Here is a 25,149-nt window from a genome sequence, read left to right as displayed (position 1 = left end):
ATACATAACTGTTTGAGTAAGGTTTTTCTTTTGTTTAACATAAATTAGGAAATTTCATATGCATGAGAAGATTTGATGGAAGTACGTAATTTTATGGTTTTAATTATACATGTTAGTTTGTTGGAAATATTTTGTCATATGATAATTAAATTTAATATCCTAGGTAAAATCATGCACCTATGTTGAACATTATTGTATGATTATCTACAAAATTGGTTGAAACACTACAAGCATGCTATATCTCAGTCGCTGGATATATATAAAAATATATATATACTATATATATATATATATGTGTGTGTGTGTGTAGGTGTGTGTGTGTTTGTTCCATTTATATATAATTTTTTATGAATAGTAATAGGAACCATTTGTTATTAGTTGTGACTCCAAATACTATCACTATCAGATAGCATAAATTGCACGTCACATTTTGTAGGTAATTTATGTATTGATTTAATTGAGGTGGTAGTAGTGAAGGAGCAACACAAAAGTAAAGTAAAAAGAGTAAATAGAAGAAATTATATTTACAGAAGTGGCCACCACAACGTGGTGCCGTTCATGACACATAGAAGAAAGAGGTTGCGATCACAGAAGTAGCGCCCAACGTGGGGCCGTACACACCAAAGAAGGTTACGATCACACAAGTTTGAAAAACAGGCCATACCCTGCAAATAAATTGCTTCTCCCGTCAAACGGACGAAACTGCAATCGCACGAGATCCGTGTTAGTGCATTACTGAGTAAGGAGACATCGGGGAATACAAACAATATAAAATTTATTAAAAAATTAATAAATTCTTAAAACAAAAAAAAATACCAGCTCGTCAACTTCGTTAATCAGCAAGGATAGAGTTCTAGCACAAGCTAGACTAAAAGTTAATTTTTATTGTTATTTTTTCTATTTTTTTTTTCAGAATTTAATATTTTTAATTCTTAATTTATTTTATTATTTTCTGTTTATTTACTGATCTAGACTTAGGAAAACGTTCATTAGTTTTTCCGTGTGCTCTTGAATATTCCTGCCAATATTCTGTTGGTTTTTATCCATGTGCTCATGATTATTACTGTCAATATTTTGTTGATTTTCTCTGTGTGCTCCTGATGATTCCTGGCGAGACATCTGCTGAAGTTCTCCGAGTGCTTTTGGTTATTTCTGAGGAATCGACCTCTGCATGAAAAAATTTAGTACTTAACGAGACGGGAAAGAATTCAGTGTACTTATTTATTTTTATAATTAATGTTATAATTTTAAAACATGCGTGTTTCTTCCTTACTCCAGGATTTATTTTTTACGCAATCTTAGGTATTAAATTAACTACCCCACCCACTAGACCATATAAAATTATAATTGTCACTTTTGATTCTAGCCTTCCGAATGTTTCTAATTTTTTAAGTAGTGGAATGTTGCGCCGTTTTAGTAATTCGGTAGTTATTGTCAGCCTTCACGAAGAAAAAGAAAGTGGAAAACAGTAATCAGAAGAGCTGGACTGACACTCCTACCTGAGTTCCCCCGAAGGCTTTTCAATCATTTACACTTCATTTTTTTTATAAAAAAACATTATTAAAAAATCCGTTTTTTTCTAATGTATTTTTTTTTTCGTGTAATTTGTTTGACTCAAGTTTTTCATCTAGGTTGCTACTTCATTGAATATTAGTCAATATGTAATTAATATTATGAATGTTCACACTCTTTATTCACGCTTAAGATAAAAATATCATTTTTTAACACAAAAGAAGATCATGCGATAAATTCAATCTTTGGTATCTTATCTTACAAAAATTGTTTTACAAGTGCCTTTTCACGTCTCTAACCGTCCTCGATTTTACCTTGTGTTGTTTAAAAAATAATCCACATAAACAATTTAAGAACCTTAATATTTTTAGTAATTACGTACCTAGTAAATAAAGTGCTTGAAGAACAAGCTAGTTACACAAATATATTATATTATGAATAAATGATTTAAATAGTTGAAATATTAATTTATAAAATTTTTACAAATTAACGACTGGCAAATAAGTAGATTCACTAAAAATAATTTTAAAAAATTAAAATTATATGTTTAAATTTTGCAATGAAATATTTTTTTTGGAGCATTTAAAAATATTAATTTGATATTTTACTTTTTCAATGAGTCAACTGTTGTTTTTTAAGACTTTTTATTTTATCTATTTTCAGCGAAACGTTCTAGAAGTACTTTAAAATAATTTTGAGGTACAAGAAAGCATAAAGGTGATATTGACCGACTAATTTACGTACATATCCCTAAATAATATTATATTACGCAACAACAACATAGTTTGTAATAACCCAGGCTAATGCCCTCACAACTTATTCAGTGGTTTAAGTAACTATTTATTATGTTCCGTACATTGGTTAGGTGTGCTGATATCACTAGAGACCGGAAAAATTCGCGAATTCATTTCGCGATAGGCTAAAATACAAATAGTTATACCTCAGTGCTGCCTCTGCTATTGGCTCACAACTCACCTGGATGACTCTGAGCCAATGAGAAACACCCAACCAAAGCTTTATCGAATCACAGGCTGCTACGTTGGGACGTCTCAAAAGACAGCAGCCAATGAGTGGGTGGCATTTTTCCGAGTGTACGTAGAACTATGGAGTTCATCCTGCAGGTCATTGAACCCGCGAATTTTTCCGGTCCCTAGATATCACTTATATAACAGATTTTTTTTTCCTTTTAAGAAGTATTACTTATGCTAGCCATATATTTTATAAAAATAATTTCATGCTTTTCAAATATTCTAATTATTTGTCTACTTTATTTTAAAGGCCTTATTTTTACCTGCCTGGTTATGAATTTATGTTTTCATATGTTTTCAGGTGTTTTTTTTAGGATTGCGGTTTTTTACTTTGTTCAAAATGGCAAGTTACAAAATTTTCTTTTGTATTTTTTTTGCCATGATTTTTTGTCTGAAGGTAATCTGATGCAATAGTTTGGCCAGTTGGGTAATAATTAGAGAGATATAGAGAGTTCGTATCCGTGAGAAGAAACAAAGTTAGAGAACACAACACAAACTTTATACGGTCCAGGAAATTTCTTTCCACTCTTGTTTTACTTTTAATGAAGAGCACGAAGATTGCAAATGTATGAGACGCCATAATTTAACACATTATCCGTGGATTTTGGAAGAATTTCCCAAAAAACTTGAAATTACTTAGTACTGCAAGTCTTTCCATTTTCCTTCAGGCGAGAGCAAAGTTTTGTTATTTCAAACGTTGCAGCATTTCACAAATTCTTTCTTAACGTTTGCGCAAATTCCGACAGACACACACACACACACTCACACTCACACATATATATTAACGAAAGTTCCAAAACATGTGTTCGGGTCGTGGAAAGATTATTTGGTTATAACGCAGAAATATAACCTTATCACGAACACCTGACACAAAAAAACTGTCACGCTTCTTTTTTAGCAATCCTTATCCAAACAATGGCTTCAGAAAAGAGCGCCACTGGGTGCCACTTGAACGTGTTCAAGTGGTTCAACTTCACTATATAAGATTGCCATCACGGCCAAGACAGTAACTATACTGAGTTTTTCTTTGCACCTCTAAACGATATTGGTAAGTATAGTAATGCATATGCTTACTTTTGCTTTATTGCATGAAATTAGAGACTTTGGACAAAATATCCACGTGATATCTCGCGAATGGATAAACGTTACTTTTTGCGATTTCTAGTGGCTTAAGAGTCGATGGTAAACTCCACGACAATATATAAAAAATATAATAACGTAACCTCTAATTTAAAGCTTCTCAGGAAGTCAGCTACACACAGTTTATTTTGTCTTTAGTTCACAGGGATCTTTGGTATATTATTTTCATGAGCTTAACTTTCAAAATTTATTTTTTCAGTTTCTTTCATAAAATTCCTCATGAGAAAAATTTGACACGAAGGGACCACTGAGGCATAAAATAACTTAAGTAATATAGTATTATATAGTCAACTAATTTATTATAAGTGTAAGTAAGTATATACTTTTTGAAATATTTAATTTATTTAACTCATAATATTTAACCAAAACCCTTAACATACGATTAGAACAATAAAACAAAAAGTAACCCCTCACATGAAAACGTTCTAAGTTTTCTAGACACAGTTAGCACAATATAATTTATATCTTTCATTTGTTTATGTCCACATGTAACTTCTTTACGTTTTTGAAACAAATAAAAAGTTTCGTTTCTTAAGTTTCAAAAATATTAAAGCCATATACAAAAATTAAATAATTAGTCAAACCATCTGCAAGCTTTATTATTTACAGTTACATGTTATATTGAAATCATTTAATTCTTTAAACCATTTAATATTAATAGGTATCTTAAAGGCCGAATTAAGTGTAAATTTCCACCACAAAAATTATCAATAATTTTTATAAAAGGATTGAAATCTTGACAGTTTCTGGTTTCATTTCTTTGATTTTGTATTGAAAATTTTAACTTAAATAAGAAATAATAGAACGTTATAAAAATTAAGTAGCACATGTTACTAATATCCCGTGCTAGGAAAACCACATTAACTATTGTACCTACACAAGAAGATAAAAAAGGATCGTTATGACAATGTTTTTTTTATCGAATGCACACGAAAAATTGATTTATTTTGTGGAAGCTAACTCAGAGAAATTCCGTGGCGATAATTTTTGTAAGATAAATTATGCATAAAAAAGTTACTTGAAAACCATAAAAGAAGTAATAAAAACTAGCTTAAGCTAACTATATTTTTTTAATAATAATAGTCTCAATAGTCTCAATAATCTTAAAAATATAAATATATTAAAAGTATTTTGGACAAATTTTTAGTCAAGATTTGGAACATTGCATTTTTTATTGTTGTTAAAACTTAGTTGTAAACTTTCGTAGGTGTGATTACTCATATTCAACCTACCTTTCTTTCAGGTTACTTTACATCTTTATCCTGATACATTTTAACATATTTAAATATGCTACACTAAGGTGGAACATTTCATACTATCACCAGAGCAATTTGAAAATTGAAATTAATGCCTACCCGTTTTAAGTACAAATAAATAACTTTTACTAGCATATATTACAAGGTTAATTTTAAATTAGGATTTTGAACATATACACAACACTAACTATTGCATATTTAAGTAACAATTTTTTTCAACAAAATGATAAAAATAAGTAAAATTTTAAAGAAATACTTAGATTTCTTATTGCAATTGAAATATTTAATACAATATTGCACTTATTAAAACATTACATAACATTTTACCAAATAAATGTATGTTTTAATTTATTTTTGCGAAACAAAAAAAGTTAATTTATTTGATCATAACGGTAAAATTTTGTTGTAGGATGCATAAAAATTTTTAGTCACTTCAAATTTTCAGGAATGGCAGATTCACGCAAATTGTACATCGCAATTTGTAAAATGGCGATAGTATTTTTATTAACCTATATGCCATCTAAAAATAACTGTTTGTTTTGTTCTTAACACTTGCCAATTTTCAAATAGAATACACATTAATATCATTTGATATATTCATTATTAAACTGAATAATTTTTTGAGCATTAATTTAGAGCTCTTCAAAATAAAAACGACACTAACTGGGAATATTGCTATTTTAATAATTATGGTTTATTGTTTTGGTTGCCATAAATTAATCAACAATTTATAAGTAATATAAATGTAAATAATACGCAAAACTTTATTTCATTTTGAAAAAAAATTATTAAAGGTTTTAATCTGTTCTCTGCAGTGAAATCCAGTACCTTTACAAATTTCATGGACAAAATATATTCTGATTAAAAATAGGAAGATTCTAAGAAATATTCCTAAATATTACAAAAAGTTTATGTAGATACCTACATCTATATGATTTTATAAATGCGTACACTGCTTGTTATTATACAGATTAGTGTAATTTTTATTTTGATAAAATTTATTGTAGCTTATTTTACATAAAAACAAATCGAGCAAATTATCAATGCTATTTTTCTTCAACCAAACGATATTCAAAAATTTATTTATAAATAATTCTTGGTATTTTAATGGTAAAACATTCGTATCATTAGAAAGACCTTAGCTTTATCTAATACGAAAAATAATACTCAAATTAATATTTTTTAATTATGCGTAAACAATACCATTAGAATAAAATTGAATTTTTTAATTAGTCCCATATTAAAAAAAAATTCATATATCTTCTTTCAAATGTTTTTAACTTTTCTTAGTATAGAAAAAAGTACCCGAATTTTTTTAATGTGTTTGTTCTTTTCACTAAATATTTAGCAAAACAAGCATTCTATAACGTGCATTTAAAATAAACGAAACTTGTTGAAAGGAGTAAAAAGGTATTATTGATATATCTTGAGTACATATTTATAGAAATGAGACTACACAGAAGGAAAAGATTTGAAAAATTTCATACTTTTTGCCAATTTCGATCAAAGCAAAATATGTTTTGCTTACATTTCAAAACTATGAATATCAATCTAAAAGAAATATATGGTAATGCTTTCCGTGCTCTTTGTTGCAGAGGCAACATGAAAATCCTGATAGTATCTCTGTCAGTACTGTTACTGCTGCAATGTTCTCAAAGCAGGAACGTTCCTTCGTTGGTTAGAGCAAACAACAACTCAACTACTTCAGCAGCTACAACTGTAAAATCTACAACTACAGCAGCTACAACTGTAAAATCTACAACTGCAGCAGTTACAACCTCAACGGTAACAACTGTATCTGTGAACAGTTCAACACACCAACCAGGAAACCATCCCGGCCAAAATCCAGGACAGAATCCGGGGCAAAATCCAGGTCATAATCCCGGTCAAAACCCCGGACAAAATCCAGGTCAGAATCCAGGACAAGGCAACAACCCTGGACAGGGGAATAATCCAGGACAGGGCAACAACCCAGGACAAGGAATAAATCCAGGACAAGGAAACCACCCAGGACAAGGAAACAACCCAGGACAAGGAAACAACCCAGGACAAGGAAACAACCCAGGACAAGGAAACAACCCAGGTCCAGGAAACAACCCAGGACAAGGAAACAACCCAGGACCAGGAAACAACCCAGGTCCAGGAAACAACCCAGGACAAGGAAACAACCCAGGACCAGGAAACAACCCAGGTCCAGGAAACAACCCAGGAGGAAACCCAGGACAAGGAAACAACCCAGGACAAGGAAACAACCCAGGTCAAGGTAACAGCCCAGGACAAGGAAACAACCCAGGGCAAGGAAACAACCCAGGACAAGGAAACAACCCAGGACAAGGAAACAACCCAGGGCAAGGAAACAACCCAGGGCAAGGAAACAACCCAGGGCAAGGAAACAACCCAGGGCAAGGAATAAACCCAGGACAAGGAAACCACCCAGGGCAAGGAAACAACCCAGGACAAGGAAACAATCCAGGACAAGGAATAAACCCAGGACAAGGAAACCAACCAGGTCAAGGAAACAACCCAGGATCAGGAAACAACCCAACACAAGGAAACAACCCGGGACCAGGAAACAACCCGGGACCAGGAAACAACCCAGGACAAGGAATAAACCCAGGACAAGGAAACAACCCAGGTCAAGGAAATAACCCAGGGCAAGGAAACAACCCAGGGCAAGGAAACAACCCAGGGCAAGGAAACAACCCAGGGCAAGGAATAAACCCAGGACAAGGAAACCACCCAGGGCAAGGAAACAACCCAGGACAAGGAAACAATCCAGGACAAGGAATAAACCCAGGACAAGGAAACCAACCAGGTCAAGGAAACAACCCAGGATCAGGAAACAACCCAACACAAGGAAACAACCCGGGACCAGGAAACAACCCGGGACCAGGAAACAACCCAGGACAAGGAATAAACCCAGGACAAGGAAACAACCCAGGTCAAGGAAATAACCCAGGTCAAAGAAATAACCCAGGTCAAGGAAACCACCCAGGTCAAGGAAACAACCCAGGACCAGGAAACAACCCAGGACGAGGAAACTATCCAGGACAAGGAAATAACCCAGGACAAGGAAACAACCCAGTTCAAGGGAACTTTCCAGGTCAAGGAAACAGCCAGGGTGTTTTAATTGGCAAAGTAAGGGCTCATAAAACTACAACTGCGCCAACAACAGTACCAACCACATCCGTATCAACCACATCAGTATCAACAACTGTAGCAGCATCAACAAATTCTTCAAGTACTAACCCTGGACAAGGTCATCACCCAGGAGGAAACCCGGGGCAAGGAAACAATCCAGGACAAGGAAACAACCCAGGACCAGGAAACAACCCAGGACAAGGAAACAATCCAGGACAAGGAAACAACCCAGGTCAAGGTAACAACCCAGGACATGGAAATAACCCAGGACAAGGAAACAACCCAGGACAAGGAAACCACCCAGGTCAAGGGAACATCCCAGGACCAGGAAACAACCCAGGTCAAGGCAACAATCCAGGACAAGGAAACAACCCAGGACAAGGAAACAATCCAGGACAAGGAAACAATCCAGGACAAGGAAACAATCCAGGACAAGGAAACAACCCAGGTCCAGGGAACAACCCAGGACAAGGAAACAACCCAGGTCAAGGCAACAATCCAGGACAAGGAAACAATCCAGGACAAGGAAACAACCCAGGGCCAGGGAACAACCCAGGACAAGGAAACAACCCAGGACAAGGAAACAACCCAGGTCAAGGCAACAATCCAGGACAAGGAAACAACCCAGGACAAGGAAACAACCCAGGACAAGGAATCTTTCCGGGTCCTGGCAACAATCCAGGTCAAGGAAATTTCCCGGGTCAAGGAAACAATCCAGGACAAGGCATAAATCCAGGTCAAGGAAACTTCCCGAGTCAAGGAAACAATCCAGGACAAGGCATAAATCCAGGTCAAGGAAACTTCCCAGGTCAAGGAAACTTCCCGGGTCAAGGAAACAACCCGGGTCAAGGGAACTTTCCTGGTCAAGGCAACAACAACCCTGCTTAAGCATCATATGCTAGTCAAGGAATCTACTATGGAGAATATTGGAGGACATGAGCTGTATAACTATAATATTTTTGTTACTTTGATTGTTAGTTATTAAAATTAATTCTATGCTCTTGTAAGGCTATGATAAAGCAAGCGAGAACTTTGCCAGCTTATGATTATTTATTGAATGATACTAAAATGTGTATTTTTTCTGACGGAGAACTTGTTAAATAAATTATTTTTTGACTGATAATAAGAATTAATTTTGTTTAGTTGTAATGTTATTTTGTACCCATTTTTCCCATTTAAAATTTTATAGAGATAATGATGTTCTAAGTTATATAATATCGTAGTAATTACGTTCCAAATTTCCTTGAATATGTGTTTTTCTACTTGCGAAAATGATTTAACATCTTAACTACAATTAAATAAATACTTTTTTAAATTAAAAAATTTAAAACATAATCAACAGTGATGAAATAAATGCGTAGCAAATTTTTCTTCGGTAACCGGTTGTGGCTACGTATGTAGTTTGTGTAAAGGCGTGAACAATCGATGTATAATATTTCTTTCAGGTAAAAAATAATCGGTGTAGCTTCTTTGTCACAAAACTAAGTAAGGAAGCGGAATATTGCCATCTACTTGTTAAAATTATAATTTGCTTTTAGTAAACCAAAATTTATTAAATTTGCTGTTTAAATGCTTTATAAATATCTTCACTTTATTATTTCCTTGAGCCCAAGATTAAAAATAGTTATTTTTGTGTGTTTAATATTTTTGCCAACACAGAAAAATCAAATTGGCAGTTGTTTATTAGGTTTTCTTCTTGTTACTTCAATATCAAACTTTTCTTGCATATGTTAAGACATCGTACAGTGCAAAATTACAATAAAATAATAAATATTTATTTTCAGACTATATAAAAACCTACTACAATACGGAACCAGGATATTGGTTTTCTGAGGAAGTAGATTTACTCAATTAGTGATTGAATCAAAGATAATTTCCCACCCCTTGGACACATGAGCCAAAAGTAAATCGTTGTGAATATAAGTTACATCTTGTGCACGAACTATTAATTTTATAAACGGATGTTTAAGAAAAAGCACATTTATTCACCAAACAGCTTAATATTTAATGTAAAGTAACACAATTTATAAGAAAATTATAAATAACTGAACCAGTTAATTTTTTTTTTAATTTCTTCTTTCACATGAGAGATTTTAAACCGAAAATTTAATGTAAATTATAGAGAGCAATTAGGTTTTTAATATTATTGCCATACATTTTTGCGATGAATGAGTTTCTTAAAATGAACTAAAAATTTATTCCTATTAACATATAACTAGTAGTACACGCACATATGTAATTAAATACTTCATGGTAAAATTTGTGTATATTGTCAAAACTGTTAATAAAAGAAACTGTTATTTTCAAAAAAGTATACCTAAAATCATATGCAACACACGCGCTTCACGCAATTTCAACGGTGTAAAATTGAACAATTGTGTGTATATATCATTGAAGAAGATAAATTTGGTTATTATTTAAAATTTAATCTCCGTTGCTGATCTGGTGGTAGGCTTAAATATAGGTTATATATAATAACCTCTAAATTTTTGGTATTTCCAAGTTTTCGTAATTTTGGTGTGATAGAGGTGAATAGAATTAGCATTTAAAATCTTATTACAAGAAAAAAATTGCTTTCCACAATAACTTAAAAACCTCTATACGACTCGTGGTCAATTTTTTTTCCTAAGGCTGATTTACATCATTGAAGTTGGAGCTGAAAACATTATTATTAATGAGGGTGGAAACACGCCACAAAAATATACGGAAAATGAAAATGTAACCCTTAATTATTTCGACGAATTAATTAATTTTGCTGCAGTGACAAAGTTCACGTAGGGTGTAGAATTTCGTTCAATTAAACGTAATTTAGACTCTCAGTTTTCAATCTTTGATAATTTCTACATGATTTTTAATATTACTATTGTTCAGCCATAATTTCACTTTAGACTATAAGTCGTACAGAGGTTTTCAACTTATTTTGCCTTGATGAACCCGTAGCCGCTGTTTGCTGGTCGAATTCCGACCCACTCTATATATAGTATTGTGTGTCTGGTACTGAAGTTACGGAACCTATTTACCTTCTAAAGTTAATGCAGAAATGTTCTTTGAAAGATTCTTGCCGTGAATAAGAATTTAATGAAAAAAACGGACTCGCTGGTTTACAATAGAAATACATCACAAACTTAAAACAAATTAAAATTCGTAAACATATAGAGAACGAGCCAATATTAGTCTCCCTCAAATGTTACGTCCACATTGTGCCGAAACGACACAGTTGTTTCGTACAAATTGTTTTTATTTATATCAATACTGACAGCTAACTATTATTTATGTATTTTTTTATATCAATATTTTTTTCTAGTTATACGTGTCTATGACACCACAGACTCTATGCCTACGCGTAGTTCTGCAACAGTTTTATTGTCTAGACCCCTCTGGGAGGGAATTATGTATGATATCATGCCAACAACGCACACTTTAACATAGAGTATTGCAATGTCAAACGATTGTATTTTTAAATTGATAATTTTTGGGATACATACAGTTAAATTTTATATGTATAAATTATGTTATACTACGACTGGTAATGTTTATCGGCGTATCAACCAGCCAATGAGAGGATAAATTTTAATTTAGACTAGCTTAAATAAAGAACCTTTGGAAGAGTAAGTGAAGCCGTCATTAAAGAAAATGTGAAAGTTTTGTGCCAGAAACTAATCTGTGTTTTAGTTTACAAATTTTTTGTAGCATCTGTCACACTAGGGTGGATAAAAACTTTTACCTACTATGGATAAGTGAATTGATAAAGGCAATATTGTAAGTCGGAAGTGCCTTTGAAGAAAATAAGATTACGCAGTAAGTCAGTATCTGCGACCATTTTATATGATTATATTTGTGAACAGAACTAACGCCAACGCTTTTTAAAGTTGGATAAACGTAATTTAATTGGCAATTTAGCAATAATGTGAATCAAGACTGCTTGAGGATGTATCATGCAGCAATATTATTTCAAAATTAAGATATTTCATTAACAGTTAAAACGTTTAGAATGTCGTGACCTCAGTGGTCCTAAGTAACAGCGATTTCGTTCTCTGGCTGAACTAGCTAGTCGGACGCTTAGAAAAATCACAAACTTCAAATACGTTTTGTGATATTTTGTGAGTTTCACTGTTAATCTAGTGTATGTTACGAACAGAGTGTAACTGGTGAAATTTTATTTAATTCATTTCTAAAGATATTTTTAATGCTCTGTTTTTGCCGTCATAACTACCGTATATTTATCCAGATACATAGTAGTGGAGTATAGGATTAATATTGTATATATTTTATAAAAATGTAACCCAAGTTAAAATCATTTGTTTAAATGTAAATGCACTTTTTTATTAGTTTAAAGCAACATCATCGTCTGATTGTGTCTGATGAAGGTAACAGCTGACAGTTCCCGACTGTCGCAACTGTTCTCATTGGAAATTTTCTGTGTTCGTCAGTGCTATCGTCGTTGTGTTGCTCATAGTACTTGTTTAATCTTCACCGCTGTGGTTATATGTTTGCTGCTTTGTCAAGGTTTGTTGTCTGCCTTCCTTTGACCTTTCTCGTCGGTGATAGCCCATTGTGTTCGTCTGTGTTGTATTAATGTTTCCATGACTAGGTTCCTTCAACGGAATTCTTGTGCTGTATTATATCTAAATGTTAAACTTTTTTGTCCGTGCTGTCGTCCTTGTGTTGTCTATATACTTGTTTGGTATCATCGTGGGTTCTGTTGGTCTGACATCAAACGATTCGGTCTTGCTTTCTGTGAATTTTAATCTTTATATTTTTATTTATTTATTTATTTTCGGAATTTTTCCATGACAAAACAGTGCAAACCTGAAATGGTGTACATACGTCCAAAAAGCTGCATTAAATCAAGAGTATAGATGATTTAGTTTCTTAGCACTGTCATTAAAGTTTGTTGCAACGGTAATTAAAAGTGATGAACAATAAAATGAAATGTTTTAACATGCCCTGTAGGTTAGTTTAGCCCACAGTGTTGATAATTTGAGCCACAATAAGAATAACTCTCAACTTCTCCATCCTATCGTTATCCGTGTGTCGTCCTTTTTTTCTAGGGTTTTCTCTTTTCGACAGTGTAAACCATGGCGTACGAAAAAAATTTAAACCCAGAAATGTTAGGACCGTTCTATGCAGACGTGGAATGGAAACGGGCGGAGTAATTACAAACGCACCCGTACGTGTTAGCTCTGCGATGCTCAGCTATTTCGTTTACGTGAATCCATGTGACCAAAAGAAACCTAGTATTTGGCAGCCTAAGTAGCCATGTTTGTTTACGTTTTTAAATATTTTCTAAACGTGCTTTTTTTCTCGGATAAACAAAATTTTTTTCCAGTCAACTTAATTTCGCTACTGTGAAGTTGATCTTATTGGCTGCCCGTTTGTTATCGATTCCGTCCGTCGAAGTAGCGATAGACGGATGGTGGAAACGTAAAATCTCTTATACAGTGCGGATCCATTCTAGAACGGGCCTCATGACGTAACTTACGTCTTTTGGCAACGTTCCACGAAATGAGTCCGAAGATACTCTTGAGCCGGGGACGCACCTCAACGCCGAAATACCAAAACGCCGAACGTACAATAACGCCGAAAACCATAACGCCGAATGCCAAATTGACTACAACGCCGACAGCTAGAAAACTGCTGTGTACCACAACGCCGAATTACCACAACGCCGAAATACATTAACGTCCGAAAAATTTCATTGCAGGACTGCCACAAAGGTTAGGTAAGGTAAGGTTAGGTTAGGTTAGGCTAGGTTAGGCTAGCCTAGGTTAGGTTAGGTTGTGGTATTTCGGCGTTAAGATACAATTAAGAAACACACACAAATTCATTCAGTTGTTTTTCATTTTGCTTCTGTGCCCCCCCCCCCCCCCCCCTCTTCGCAGCGTTACTGTATTTCGGCGTTGTGGTACACAGCAGTTTTCTAGCTGTCGGCGTTGCGGTCAATTTGGCTTTCGGCGTTATGGTATTCGGCGTTATTGTACGTTCGGCGTTGTGGTATTTCGGCGTTGTGGTAACGACCCACTTGAGCCCAGTTGCGAGCCTGAACGGGCGTTGAGTCGACGCCAAATCCGCGGGCGAGATACGCTCGTCACGTGATCTCCAGAGGACGCCACCCCCCCCCCCCCCTGAGATTCTCGGAGATTCCACCGCGATCTCTGTGCTGCCCTCTCCCCCCTTCCCCCCACCCAAGACCGATTACACACCCACTTCAACAAACCCGGCCTTAACGATGATATATCACGCATTGTGGCGATGTAACCCACCCACCCTCCACCAGGATATTCCCCCCTCCCCTTCACGGTACGGATGCTGGGATGGATGTATAAATATAAATTGTTTGGATTGGGAGAGTAATAAAAAAAAAAGTAAGGTAACTGGAAATTTATCTACCTTTTACGCGAGGTTGGATGTCATCATACCGCTAACGCGAAGCCAAAGAAAAGAGGACGCTCATATAAGTATAAGCATACCTCCGAATTTAAAAAAAAAATCTGAATTATTTGTATGTCACCGGAAAATATTTTTCGAGTAGTCGAAAAAAAAAATAATATATATTTTTTTTAGTGGAAATGTGTTCCAAAATTAATAATGTATTTTTGTGATAAAAAAAATTTTTAGTAATTTTTAGGCGTATTTTTATTTTATATTGAAAAAACTCTTTGTTATTAAAATAAAATAAATAATAGCACGTGTGTTTATTGAATAATTTTAATTTTTTTACACTTGCACTGCATTTAATCTGTTAAAAATGTATCATCAAATACATTTCAAGAGTCCGACAAGACTATTATGAACTTTGTGTTTTATTCTTTCATAGCCAATTTTTTTTTTTTACCTATTGTTCTGTATTTAACTGTGCTTTATTTTCGTAGCCTCAAAATCAATCTGACAATTTGCAATTTTTTAAGTTACCTATGAGGCACTATCTTACATTATATAGGTTACTGTGGATCGCTTCGCAACTAACAATTTTTTTTCCCCATTTCTACCTTAGACTAACGCTTTGAATTCCCTTTTTGCTACATTATTTGAAGCTTTATGGGGGAGGATTAATTACGTAATTCATCATAAAAGATCTTATATACGTAAGTGGTAGGTTCTTAGAGCTAGGAATATTCAAGAGACGGTAAGTGACTAAGTTGAAGTCACTTTTTATTTTATACTTCGCCATCGTCATATTGTCACGTGCAAAACATTGCGAAAATGGTGCTCGACCACGTCTAATAATTAGAGACTGGAAAAATTCGCGAGTTCAATAACCTCCAGGATAGACTCCATGATCCTATGTCTACTTGGACAAACGGCGCCTGTTCATTGGGTGCTGCTGTTCATTAGGTGCTGAATTTTGAAGGCGTCTCAAGTGTGTAACTTGTGATTGGATACTTTTTTTTATTGATTGTCTCTAATTAGCCAACAGTCCTACATATTAACAGTGAACCAATAGCAGAAGCAGCACAACTGTATAAATATTTGAATTTTAGCATATCACGAAATGAACCTGCGAATTTTTCCGGTCTCTACTAGTGATGGTTAGCAAGTATGTATTAGAATCTCCGTCGTTGAACACATAATTTCACGGCCTGTGCAGAAGGCCGGCGTGCATCGGATTGTGCTACAGGAAGTGGGCCTTACCGAGCTTCGTGCGAACTGATAGCAAACGAACTCCAAAGAAAAGCAAGCCCCAGCACGACTACGTCTAGTGGTTCTGAGTCCACTTTCAGTGGCGAACCACACTTAGCACGCATCGCTCACACTGGTGATTCCAGGTGCTGAATCAGTTCACCTTGCCCACCCGCTGGATATTAGCTTTGGTAACATTGTCATTACTGACAGGGGACGCACCACGACGCCGAACGTGCAATAACGCCGGAAACCATAACTCCCGAATGCCAAATTGACTACAATGCCGACAGCTAGAAAACGCCGAAAAATGGCATTGCATGACTGCCACAAAGGTTAGGTTAGGTAAGGTTAGCACACAAATTCATTCAGTAGTTTTTCATTTTGCTCCTGTGGCCCCCCCTCCCCGCAGCAACATTTTTCGGCGTTGTGGTACACAGCAGTTTTCTAGCTGTCGGCGTTGCGGTCAATTTGGCATTCGGCCTTATGGTATTCGGCGTTATTGTACGTTCGGCGTTGTGGTAACGACCCTATAGATATGTTGATTATGAGAAGTAATGCGTGGGCTGTTTTTAAGGCGAACGATTACAGTAAAAAAATTAACTCACTTTATTTTGGCAGCCATTTATTTTGTGGTGTGGCATAGCAGAATTTTTTTCATCTTCCACTAAATAAAAAAAAAAGTTAATTATTTCTCGCACAGTTTACATCCTCTGTTACCAGCAATTAGTAGACACCGGAAAACTTCGCGGATTCATTTCGCGATACGCTAAAATCCCAATAAATATACCTTTAAGATGCTTTTGTTATTGGTTCACTGTTAATCCGGACGACTCTGGGCCAATGGGAAATACTCAACCAAAGAAGTATCGTATCACAAGCAAACTAGTTAAGACTACTCGCAAGTCAGCAGCCAATGAAAAGGCGTTATTTTCCCCGAGTATACTGAGGACTGTGTAGTCTATCCTGAAGGTCGTCGAAACCGAGAATTTTTCCAGTCCCTAGCAATTAGTAGTCCCTTCCGAGATTTTTTTTTTTGCTAGTAGTTACAGGCCCAACCAACAGATAGCACCAAGTGTCGCGCGAAAGATGACCGCGAGAGTCGCACTTCTCTGCCACACTCCTTGTTCTGTGGTTTCTGCGCCACGTAGAGGGAAGCCTTCATTTCACAGACGAGAGAGCCACACCCGAAGTTCCCCGAAGTTCATGCTCGCTTTTTTTTCCCGTGCTATCTCATTGCATAAACCGGCGTGGCATTAAATTTTGCGGTCGATTAGGATAGGTTTGCTACATTATAAATACTTTAAAACATTTTGGATGGTTGGGAATATTAGGTAAGTATATTTACTTTAAAAATACTGTACAATTATTTTATGGTTGCTTAGCAAATAACTTTTTAATATGTAGCTATCCAGGGCTAGGAAACCGTTTACATGATTTCACAGTATCTTTAATGTAGCTATCCAGACCAAATCAACCGTCCACAATGTTTTAAAGTATTTATAATGTAGCTAACCTAACCTAATTGACCATTAGTAGGGGCAGGCGTTTTTCGCGAAAAGATCTGAACGCTTAATAGACTGCAACAAGGTATACCCGAACCTGTGGTTTCTTCCTCGCGATTGGCGGCCGTCTGCGAGAGAAGTCGTTGCCTAATTTGACCGGGCCACTCAGGACGCGTTTACTTTCGCACTGAGTCACTGTGATTGGTGTTGTTACAATCGATATGTATTTGGGAGAAACTCACCCAATCACGAAACACGGACGATGCTACAGTGTTTTAACTTTCAGCTAGTCTCGTATTTCTTTTCGCGAAATCTGCATGCCCCTAACCATTAGTTATCATTAGAGCCATGGAAATTTCGCGGATTCATTTAGTCGCAAGCTAGAATGCAAACCTCCACACTGTCGCACTGTGCTCCTGATTGGACCGCAGTTATCTGGACACGCCCCTCTACGACCGTGAGCCAACAATGTCCAGCTAAGAGAGAAGTAAGCGAATCAGGTAGTGCCAAATAACAAGGATAAAAATGTTCTCGCTAAGAAATCAACCAATAGGAAAGTAAACATGGGTCGAGCACACCTATGACTTTGAATTCTATCCTGAAGCCAGAGGAATCCGCGAAATTTCCGGGACTCTAGTTATCATGAGTTACAATGAACAAAAAAAAAAAAACCGAAGATGCACGATCGGGCGTTTTGGCTCTCTCGTCTGTGAAAAGAAAAGCTTCCCCCCACGTAGAACCCTTCATCTGCCGGAACGAATGTGACGTGCGTTCAATGTATCTCCGCTCCCTCCATCCCCTCTCTCCTACCAAGGGCCGAGCTATTTGGCGCTGTTAAATCTCTTCCCGCGGCGTCGTGGGCGGGGCCTATAGCTTCCACCGCCGTCGGGAAGCGCGGGCTGCGATGATTTACCGCGCCGCGCGGCCACCAGGCGCGCTCGCTTCGCCCCTGCGCGGGTTCGGTTTGTTTGGACGGCGAGCCGGCGGGTGGTTGTCACCATGTCTTCCCGCGTACAGGTCGCACCAAAACCTTCCAGACCATCCGAAAACAAATGTACGTAGGTGCGTCAGAAGTAGAGACCTGAAAAATTCGTGGATTCATTTCGTGAAATGCCACAATTTCAAATAATTATACCTTAGTGCTGCTTCTGCCATCGGTTCACTGTTAATCTGGAGTAATGAGGGCCAATCAGAGACCATTCACTCGTACAAGTGTCGAATCACAGGCTGCCCAGTCGAGACGACTCACAAGTCAACAGCCAACGAACAGTTGGCATTTGCCCGAGTGTGTAGAGGATCGTGGAGTCTATCCTGGAGGTCATTGAACCCGCGAATTTTTCCGGTGTCTAGTTAGAAGTTACACTTTGAGTAGTAAAACAAACAATAACACTAATTGTACACGCGTATGATTAATAGAAATAAATTTTTATATATTATAAATATCCGAGATAAATTTTAATTGATAATGAAAATTTCTGAATATTTATTCTATTTTAATTTTACTTATTTAATAAAAAACTATCTTAAAAATTATATTTTCTAATGCAAATAAATTATACATACGGGAACATAACCTCACAAACACCCCCATGAAAACGGCCAGGAGACTACTAATCCTTCCACAGACACTCCCTGCCAGTGACAATGGAAGCTTACAAGCAACCTGACATCGTTATACATACGGGATAACATACTCACTTATATAAGTACAATTGAAAAAGGAAAAATTTATAAACACAATTTATTTTACTAATATTTACGATAAATTAATGTTTCTAATTATATGTAACAGTATTTAATATCAATCACTAAAGTTTATGACTTAGAAAAACATAATTTGTATTTGAAGGTAGCCTTTTTTTCATCCTATGAAAATTTCGTTGCATGGTGGACGCACATCGTGAAAATTCATACTTTTTTTTCTTCATAATTTTTCTAAAGTACTACAGTTTAAATAATCTTAATTTTCTACTTGAAATTCCAAATAATTGTCCTCATGATATATTTACACACCCCTTAAAGTAGGATTTTGGTACTTCTTGATGAAATTTTGTTTCGCGTGATATTTCGTGATACCACCCCCATCTCGCATTCAAGTAGTCTACACTTCAAAACATATTTTTTGTACTTCTTAATGAAAGTTCGCTATTGCATTGTTCATACTTACTTACTTTATCTTCTAACAACGGCTATTACATTGTCGATGCTTTCTTCGTTTTCTGGCGTCGGCTATTTCATTTTTAATTACTTTATAATGCAATGGCGTCCCACGAAAAAAAAAGGCATGTTTAATGAGTCATGCGAGGGTTTTTGGCTGCCTTAACGAAGCACGGGTACATTAGCTAGTTTAATATGTACAAATATTTTGTACTAATATAATTATATATTTTAATTTTAAAGCCCCTTATTAGCAAATGTTATGAAAATAAAATTAAAGGCCTTAAAAACCTTTTTATGGATGGACTGCAATTCGTTTGTCACTTTATTCGCAAATCATCGTATTCTTGCGAGAGGTAGGTATATATATAAAAAAAACATGTTTATCTGAGATTAAAAAATACAATAACTAACTAATATCAATGAACCTAAAAAACAAAACTGCTACTGTAGAAAAGAATTTTGTAAAACTAAATTTTTGGTTTATTAAACAAATAGTTACTAAAATTAGGAAAGGTTAATTATTTGTTTATTAATGTATGAATTAAGGATTTCATAATTAAGGATTTCATAATTCTGGATGTTACCAATATAAAGTCATTTATAAGAAATAATTTTTGTAAAATATTACGTGTTGTAGAATTTGTTTCTCAGTAAATTTGTTTCTCAGGAACGCTTATGTTGGCTAAACTTATAAGTGACTCTTAAGATTGAAATTTGATGGTGTGACGTATATTAATTTTTTCTTAAACCCCTTTAAAAGCTAAATAATGACAGTTGACCGCCTTGTTAGCAAATTTTATGACAATCAAAATAAAGGCGATGAGAAATTTCCTTAAATTGATTGAAAACAAATAATATTTGCGTGTTACTGAGGATCTTTAGAGTAAAAAAAAAAGTATTTATGCACAGCTAGCCACATTTAAGGAAATACACTATGTGTCTCTGTCGCGTATAGTCTTAGGAAAACGGATGGGGCGTTTCATCTAGGGATTGTCTTCAATCAATACTTCAGATTTCGAGAGAACCACACATTGAAGCAAGATTCTGTTACTTCTTGATGCAATTTCTCTGTAGGTGAATGAATGATCGCATGTTCTGCAAGACGGGCCTGCCCACCTGGGACTAAGTATTCACATAATGGATTTGTGTATTGGTATGTCCAGATGTTAAAATTGTTGAATTTCAGTTTAAAATATGAAGATAATTGTTACAAAACTTGTCAACATATAAAAAAAATAGGCAGGGAAATTAATTAATAAAACTACGATAGTAAGTAGATACCGGAAAAATTCGCGGATTCATTTCGTGATAGGCTGAAATTCAAACATGTGTACAATTCTGCTGATTCTGCTATTGGCTTGCGGTTTAACTGGAGCTCTCTGGGCCAATGAGAGACTATCGACCAAAGAAGCGTCGAATCACAAGCTACCCAGTGGAGACTACTCACAATTTAGTAACCAATGAACACGCGTGTTTACTTGTGAAGTGCAGACGCTAATGGAGGCTATCCTACAGGTCATTGAATCCGCGAATTTTTCCGTTCCCTAATAGTAAGTTAAACATGAGCTTTTTTATTTCTAAGAAACAAGTTGTATACGTGCAATGGTGATAAAGTAGGCATTACGCCTGTTATCATTATCAAGGTATATTATGCATATTTCGATGAATTTCCAACAGGAGATTGTAACTTGATGTAAGCTTTTGGACAGACGCCATTGCTAAGCACATGTTTGTCTGTAGAAGAAAAATACAAAAACCCAAAAGACAAAAAGACTAATTAAGCAAAAAATTGCTGTTTTCAACATAATATAAACACCACATAATATACCATAACAGGAATATGGTCAACAAACAAAGAAAGAAAAACAAAGAATAATGGACTAAGAGAACGAAAAAAAAACCACAAATGATGACAGCACAAAAATATTGAACCCAAAAAAAAAAAAACAATTATCACAACAGTTGAAACGAGACAAAAACACGACAAAACGAAAAACACGGAACAAACACAATAGTTTTCCAAAACAGAAACATATTTTAGATCCTGTTGACAACAGCAATTTTTTGCTTAATTCGTGTTTTTGTCTTTTGGGTTTTTGTAGTTTTCTTCTACAGACATACATGTGTTAACAATGGCGTACGTCCAAAAGCATACATCAAGTCATGCACTCCCATTGCACAAATCTTTCAAAGATAATAGGAGATTGTAACCGAACACGTTGTCAAATGAAATAGATCCGGTTTGTCTCGCACGTTTTGGCGGCGCCTGTATCTCCGCCCCGGGAGACCGTCGCGTGGGCAACCGCTCCTTCCGCCCGTGGGAACTACCGCCGGCGTCCACCAGAAGTATTCCTCCGCGGCGAGAGCGCGTGTAGCCGGCCAACAGAGGGAACTTCTTTTTTTTTTTTTTTTTTTTTTAACTGTGTGCCTGCGCGTCTGTTCGTGGGCGAGGCTTGCAGCACAGCGCGTGTCGGAATTCGACCGCGACTAACTTCAGCTGTGCGTTCACGAGGGAAAAAAAAAAAATAAAAAATGGTAGTGATGGGTCAATCATAACATCATAAATAGAGACCCGGAAAATTCGCGCGATCATTTCGTGTTATGCTAAAATTCAAATAATTATACCTTAGTGCTGCTTCTGCAATTGGTTCACTGTTAATCTGGAGGACTGAGGGCCAATTAGAGACCCTCACTCGTAGAAGTGTCGAATCACAGACACTCGGTCGGGACGACTCACAAGTCAGCAGCCAATGAACAGGTGGCATTTGCCCGAGTGTGTAGAGTGTAGTAGAGTCTATCCTGGAGGTCATTGAATCCGCGAATTTTGCAATTCTCTAGCCTAATTCATATTGAATACTGGTCAACATCATTTAAAACATATGTTATTGTGAATATTAGTGATATAAATTGTGTTTATAAAATTTTTCAAGAGTATTTATATAACTGAGGTTATGTTTCCTTTATGTCGGTATAATTAATTTGCATTTTATTTTAATAAATTATTTCAATTCTATAACTAAAATTGAATTAAGGAGTATAAACATCGCGCTTTTTTATTTACTTTCATTTTTAATTAAAATTCATTTAGATTATTTTACTAAATAAAAATTGATCTTATAAATTTCTAATTATTCAATTATTTTATTATTTTGATTGAATTTATACTGCACAAACCATATTTATAGTATAATATTAATAGTATAATCACATACAAAATTAAAGTTAGATTTTTTTTACCACGCCAAGTAACACGCGTACATAAGAATGCTCAACTTTTTTTTTACGGTGTTATGTGCTGGTAGATAAAAAGGATGAGGGGGAAAAGGGGGGCCAGGTATTCGACGGCGTGGAAGGGGAAACGGCGAAGCTATCGATAGAGACCGGAAAAATTCGCGGATTCATTTCGCGATACGCTAAAATCCAAATTCATATACCTTTAAGATGCTTTGTTATTGGTTCACTGTTTATCCGGACGACTCTGGGCCAATGGGAAATACTCAACCAAAAGAAGTATCGAATCCCAAGCAAACTAGTTGAGACTACTCGCAAGTCAGCAGCCAATGAAAAGGCGTTATTTTCCTGAGTATATACTGAGGACTGTGTAGTCTATCCTGAAGGTCGTCGAAACCGCGAATTTTTTCCGGTCCCTATAGCTAGGGACTGGAAAAATTCGCGGTTTCGACGACCTTCAGGATAGACTACACAGTCCTCAGTATACTCGGGAAAAATAACGCCTTTTCATTGGCTGCTGACTTGCGAGTAGTCTCAACTAGTTTGCTTGGGATTCGATACTTCTTTTGGTTGAGTATTTCCCATTGGCCCAGAGTCGTCCGGATAAACAGTGAACCAATAACAAAGCATCTTAAAGGTATATGTATTTGGATTTCAGCGTATCGCGAAATGAATCCGCGAATTTTTCCGGTCTCTACCTATAGCTATCGAGGATTCGCCACCCACGGGAGACGTTTACCATGAAGTCCAAAGCTCCGGCCGTTGATTCACTGCGGGATCTCCAACTTTTGGCTAGAGGAGGAGGGAGGGGGGTAGGGAGGGAAGTCACTCTTCGAGACCAATTTGACCAAGTGGGAGACGGCCATGCGTCGTCACAACGTTGGGCGGCAATCAGCGGGGGTTACCTCCCCCCTCCCCCCCCCCCCCCCGGTCCGGCTTGTGTGATCGAGCTGCCTCGCGTGGGTCACCCAATGACGCGCGGTATTGAGGCAATAAGTCAGTCGGAACCTGATTGGTGCTCCGAGGGTGGGTCCGCTTTCACCGAGGGAAGCCTTCTTTTCACAGACGAGAGAGCCAAAAACCCGAAGTTCCCCGAAGTTCCCCGAAGTTCATGCTTTTTTTTTCTTCCGTATCTTTAATGTAACTATACTAACCAAATCAACCGTCCACAATGTTTTATAGTATTTATAATGTAGCTAACCTAACCTAATTGACCATTAGTATCCTTGTATCAACACCGCCATATTTATTTACGATGAACAAAAAAAAAAATACCCGAAGATGTACGATCGGGAGTTTGGCTCTCTCGTCTGTGAAAAGAAGGATTCCCGTTCACCGACCGCCCTTGAGAAGAAAATAAAAACAATACCAGTACTCGCCGCAGATGTCGGTATCGAGAAAATTCGCGTGTTTTCATATGTTGAAAATACAACTTAACCAATACAAAACTCGGACACGAAAATATATTGTAGAATTATTTTTTTAAAAAAAAATTGCGAGCGTTTTTACGCGTTTTCAACTACATTTCTTCACGTGAAACACACGTAGTTTGTGCACCTGCCGCTAGAATTCGCTTCCGTAGCTGCTACTTTGACCATACAACCATTCGATTTGCGGAGCCTAATTTTAAACTATATGTAGAGACCGGAAAAATTCGCGAGTTCATTTCGCGATATGCTAAAATACAAATAGTTTTACCTCAATGCAGCCTCTGTTATTGGCTCACAACTCACCTAAATGACTCTAGGCCAATGAGAAACACCTGACCAAAGCTGTATCGAATCACATGCTGTTACGTTGGGACGTCTCACAAGACAGCAGCTGAGTGGGTCACCTTTTACCGAGTGTAAGTAGAACCATAGAGTTCATCCTACAGGTCCTTGAACCCGCGAATTTTTCCGGTCCCTAACTATATGATGAAACGGCTCAGATAAAAGCAAAAAAAAAAATTGAAAAAAATACTTAACCACGACTGTGTACCTGCTTTTTGACAAGGAATTTTATAAAATTACTGCTGATCTTGTTAAAATTCATGATACCATTAAAACTATAAATTTTCCCATTGGCTGTGTGAACTTGTGTTCGCGCCATCCGCGAACGGGATGGCAGCAAATTGGTTACACATTTCCGTTTCCTGCGACTTCCGTTACATTCACAAAATTACTCCTAACAAATGCCGTTGCACCAAAAGCTAAGTTGTTACACATCAATAATATTTCACGTTTGTAAACCTAATCCCGGTGCATGGCTGTGTCTTAACGTGTAGAATCATACAATCACGAAACAGTTTTAAATACGCCAACTAGATTCAAGTTTGCTTTTTAAAAATAAAAAATATATATAGTTAATTTTTTTTAACAAAATTATCAGAAACTAAATTCAAGCTATGTTGTGTACACAAAACCCAAATAAATAGTACTCATTATCATCATAAATAAGAAAAAGGTTTGTTACAAATTACTTAAACCCGGCTTTGGGCCTGAATTTCGACAATTAGTTTAGTTAAAATTCCCCACAAACTGTAAAAAAAAAATTATTTTACGGTTAAAACAATGG

At 36.2% G+C, this 25,149-nt stretch overlaps 1 protein-coding gene across 1 annotated transcript; it reads left to right on the top strand.

Moving 5' to 3' along the window:
• The first annotated feature begins 3,523 nt into the window (after positions 1 to 3,523).
• On the top strand, positions 3,524 to 9,206 carry LOC134539474 (uncharacterized). Its single transcript, XM_063381541.1, has 2 exons — positions 3,524 to 3,588; positions 6,532 to 9,206. Exon 2 carries the CDS (start codon positions 6,539 to 6,541, stop codon positions 8,963 to 8,965), a length of 2,427 nt encoding a protein of 808 aa, XP_063237611.1. The 5' UTR covers positions 3,524 to 3,588; positions 6,532 to 6,538; the 3' UTR covers positions 8,966 to 9,206.
• The last annotated feature ends 15,943 nt before the right edge of the window (positions 9,207 to 25,149 follow it).

Source organism: Bacillus rossius, chromosome 15, assembly GCF_032445375.1.
Source record: "Bacillus rossius redtenbacheri isolate Brsri chromosome 15, Brsri_v3, whole genome shotgun sequence".
NCBI classification, from domain to species: Eukaryota; Metazoa; Arthropoda; class Insecta; order Phasmatodea; family Bacillidae; genus Bacillus; species Bacillus rossius.
Note: the sequence above shows the minus strand (reverse complement) of the source record. Positions and strands in the feature narration are given on the sequence as shown.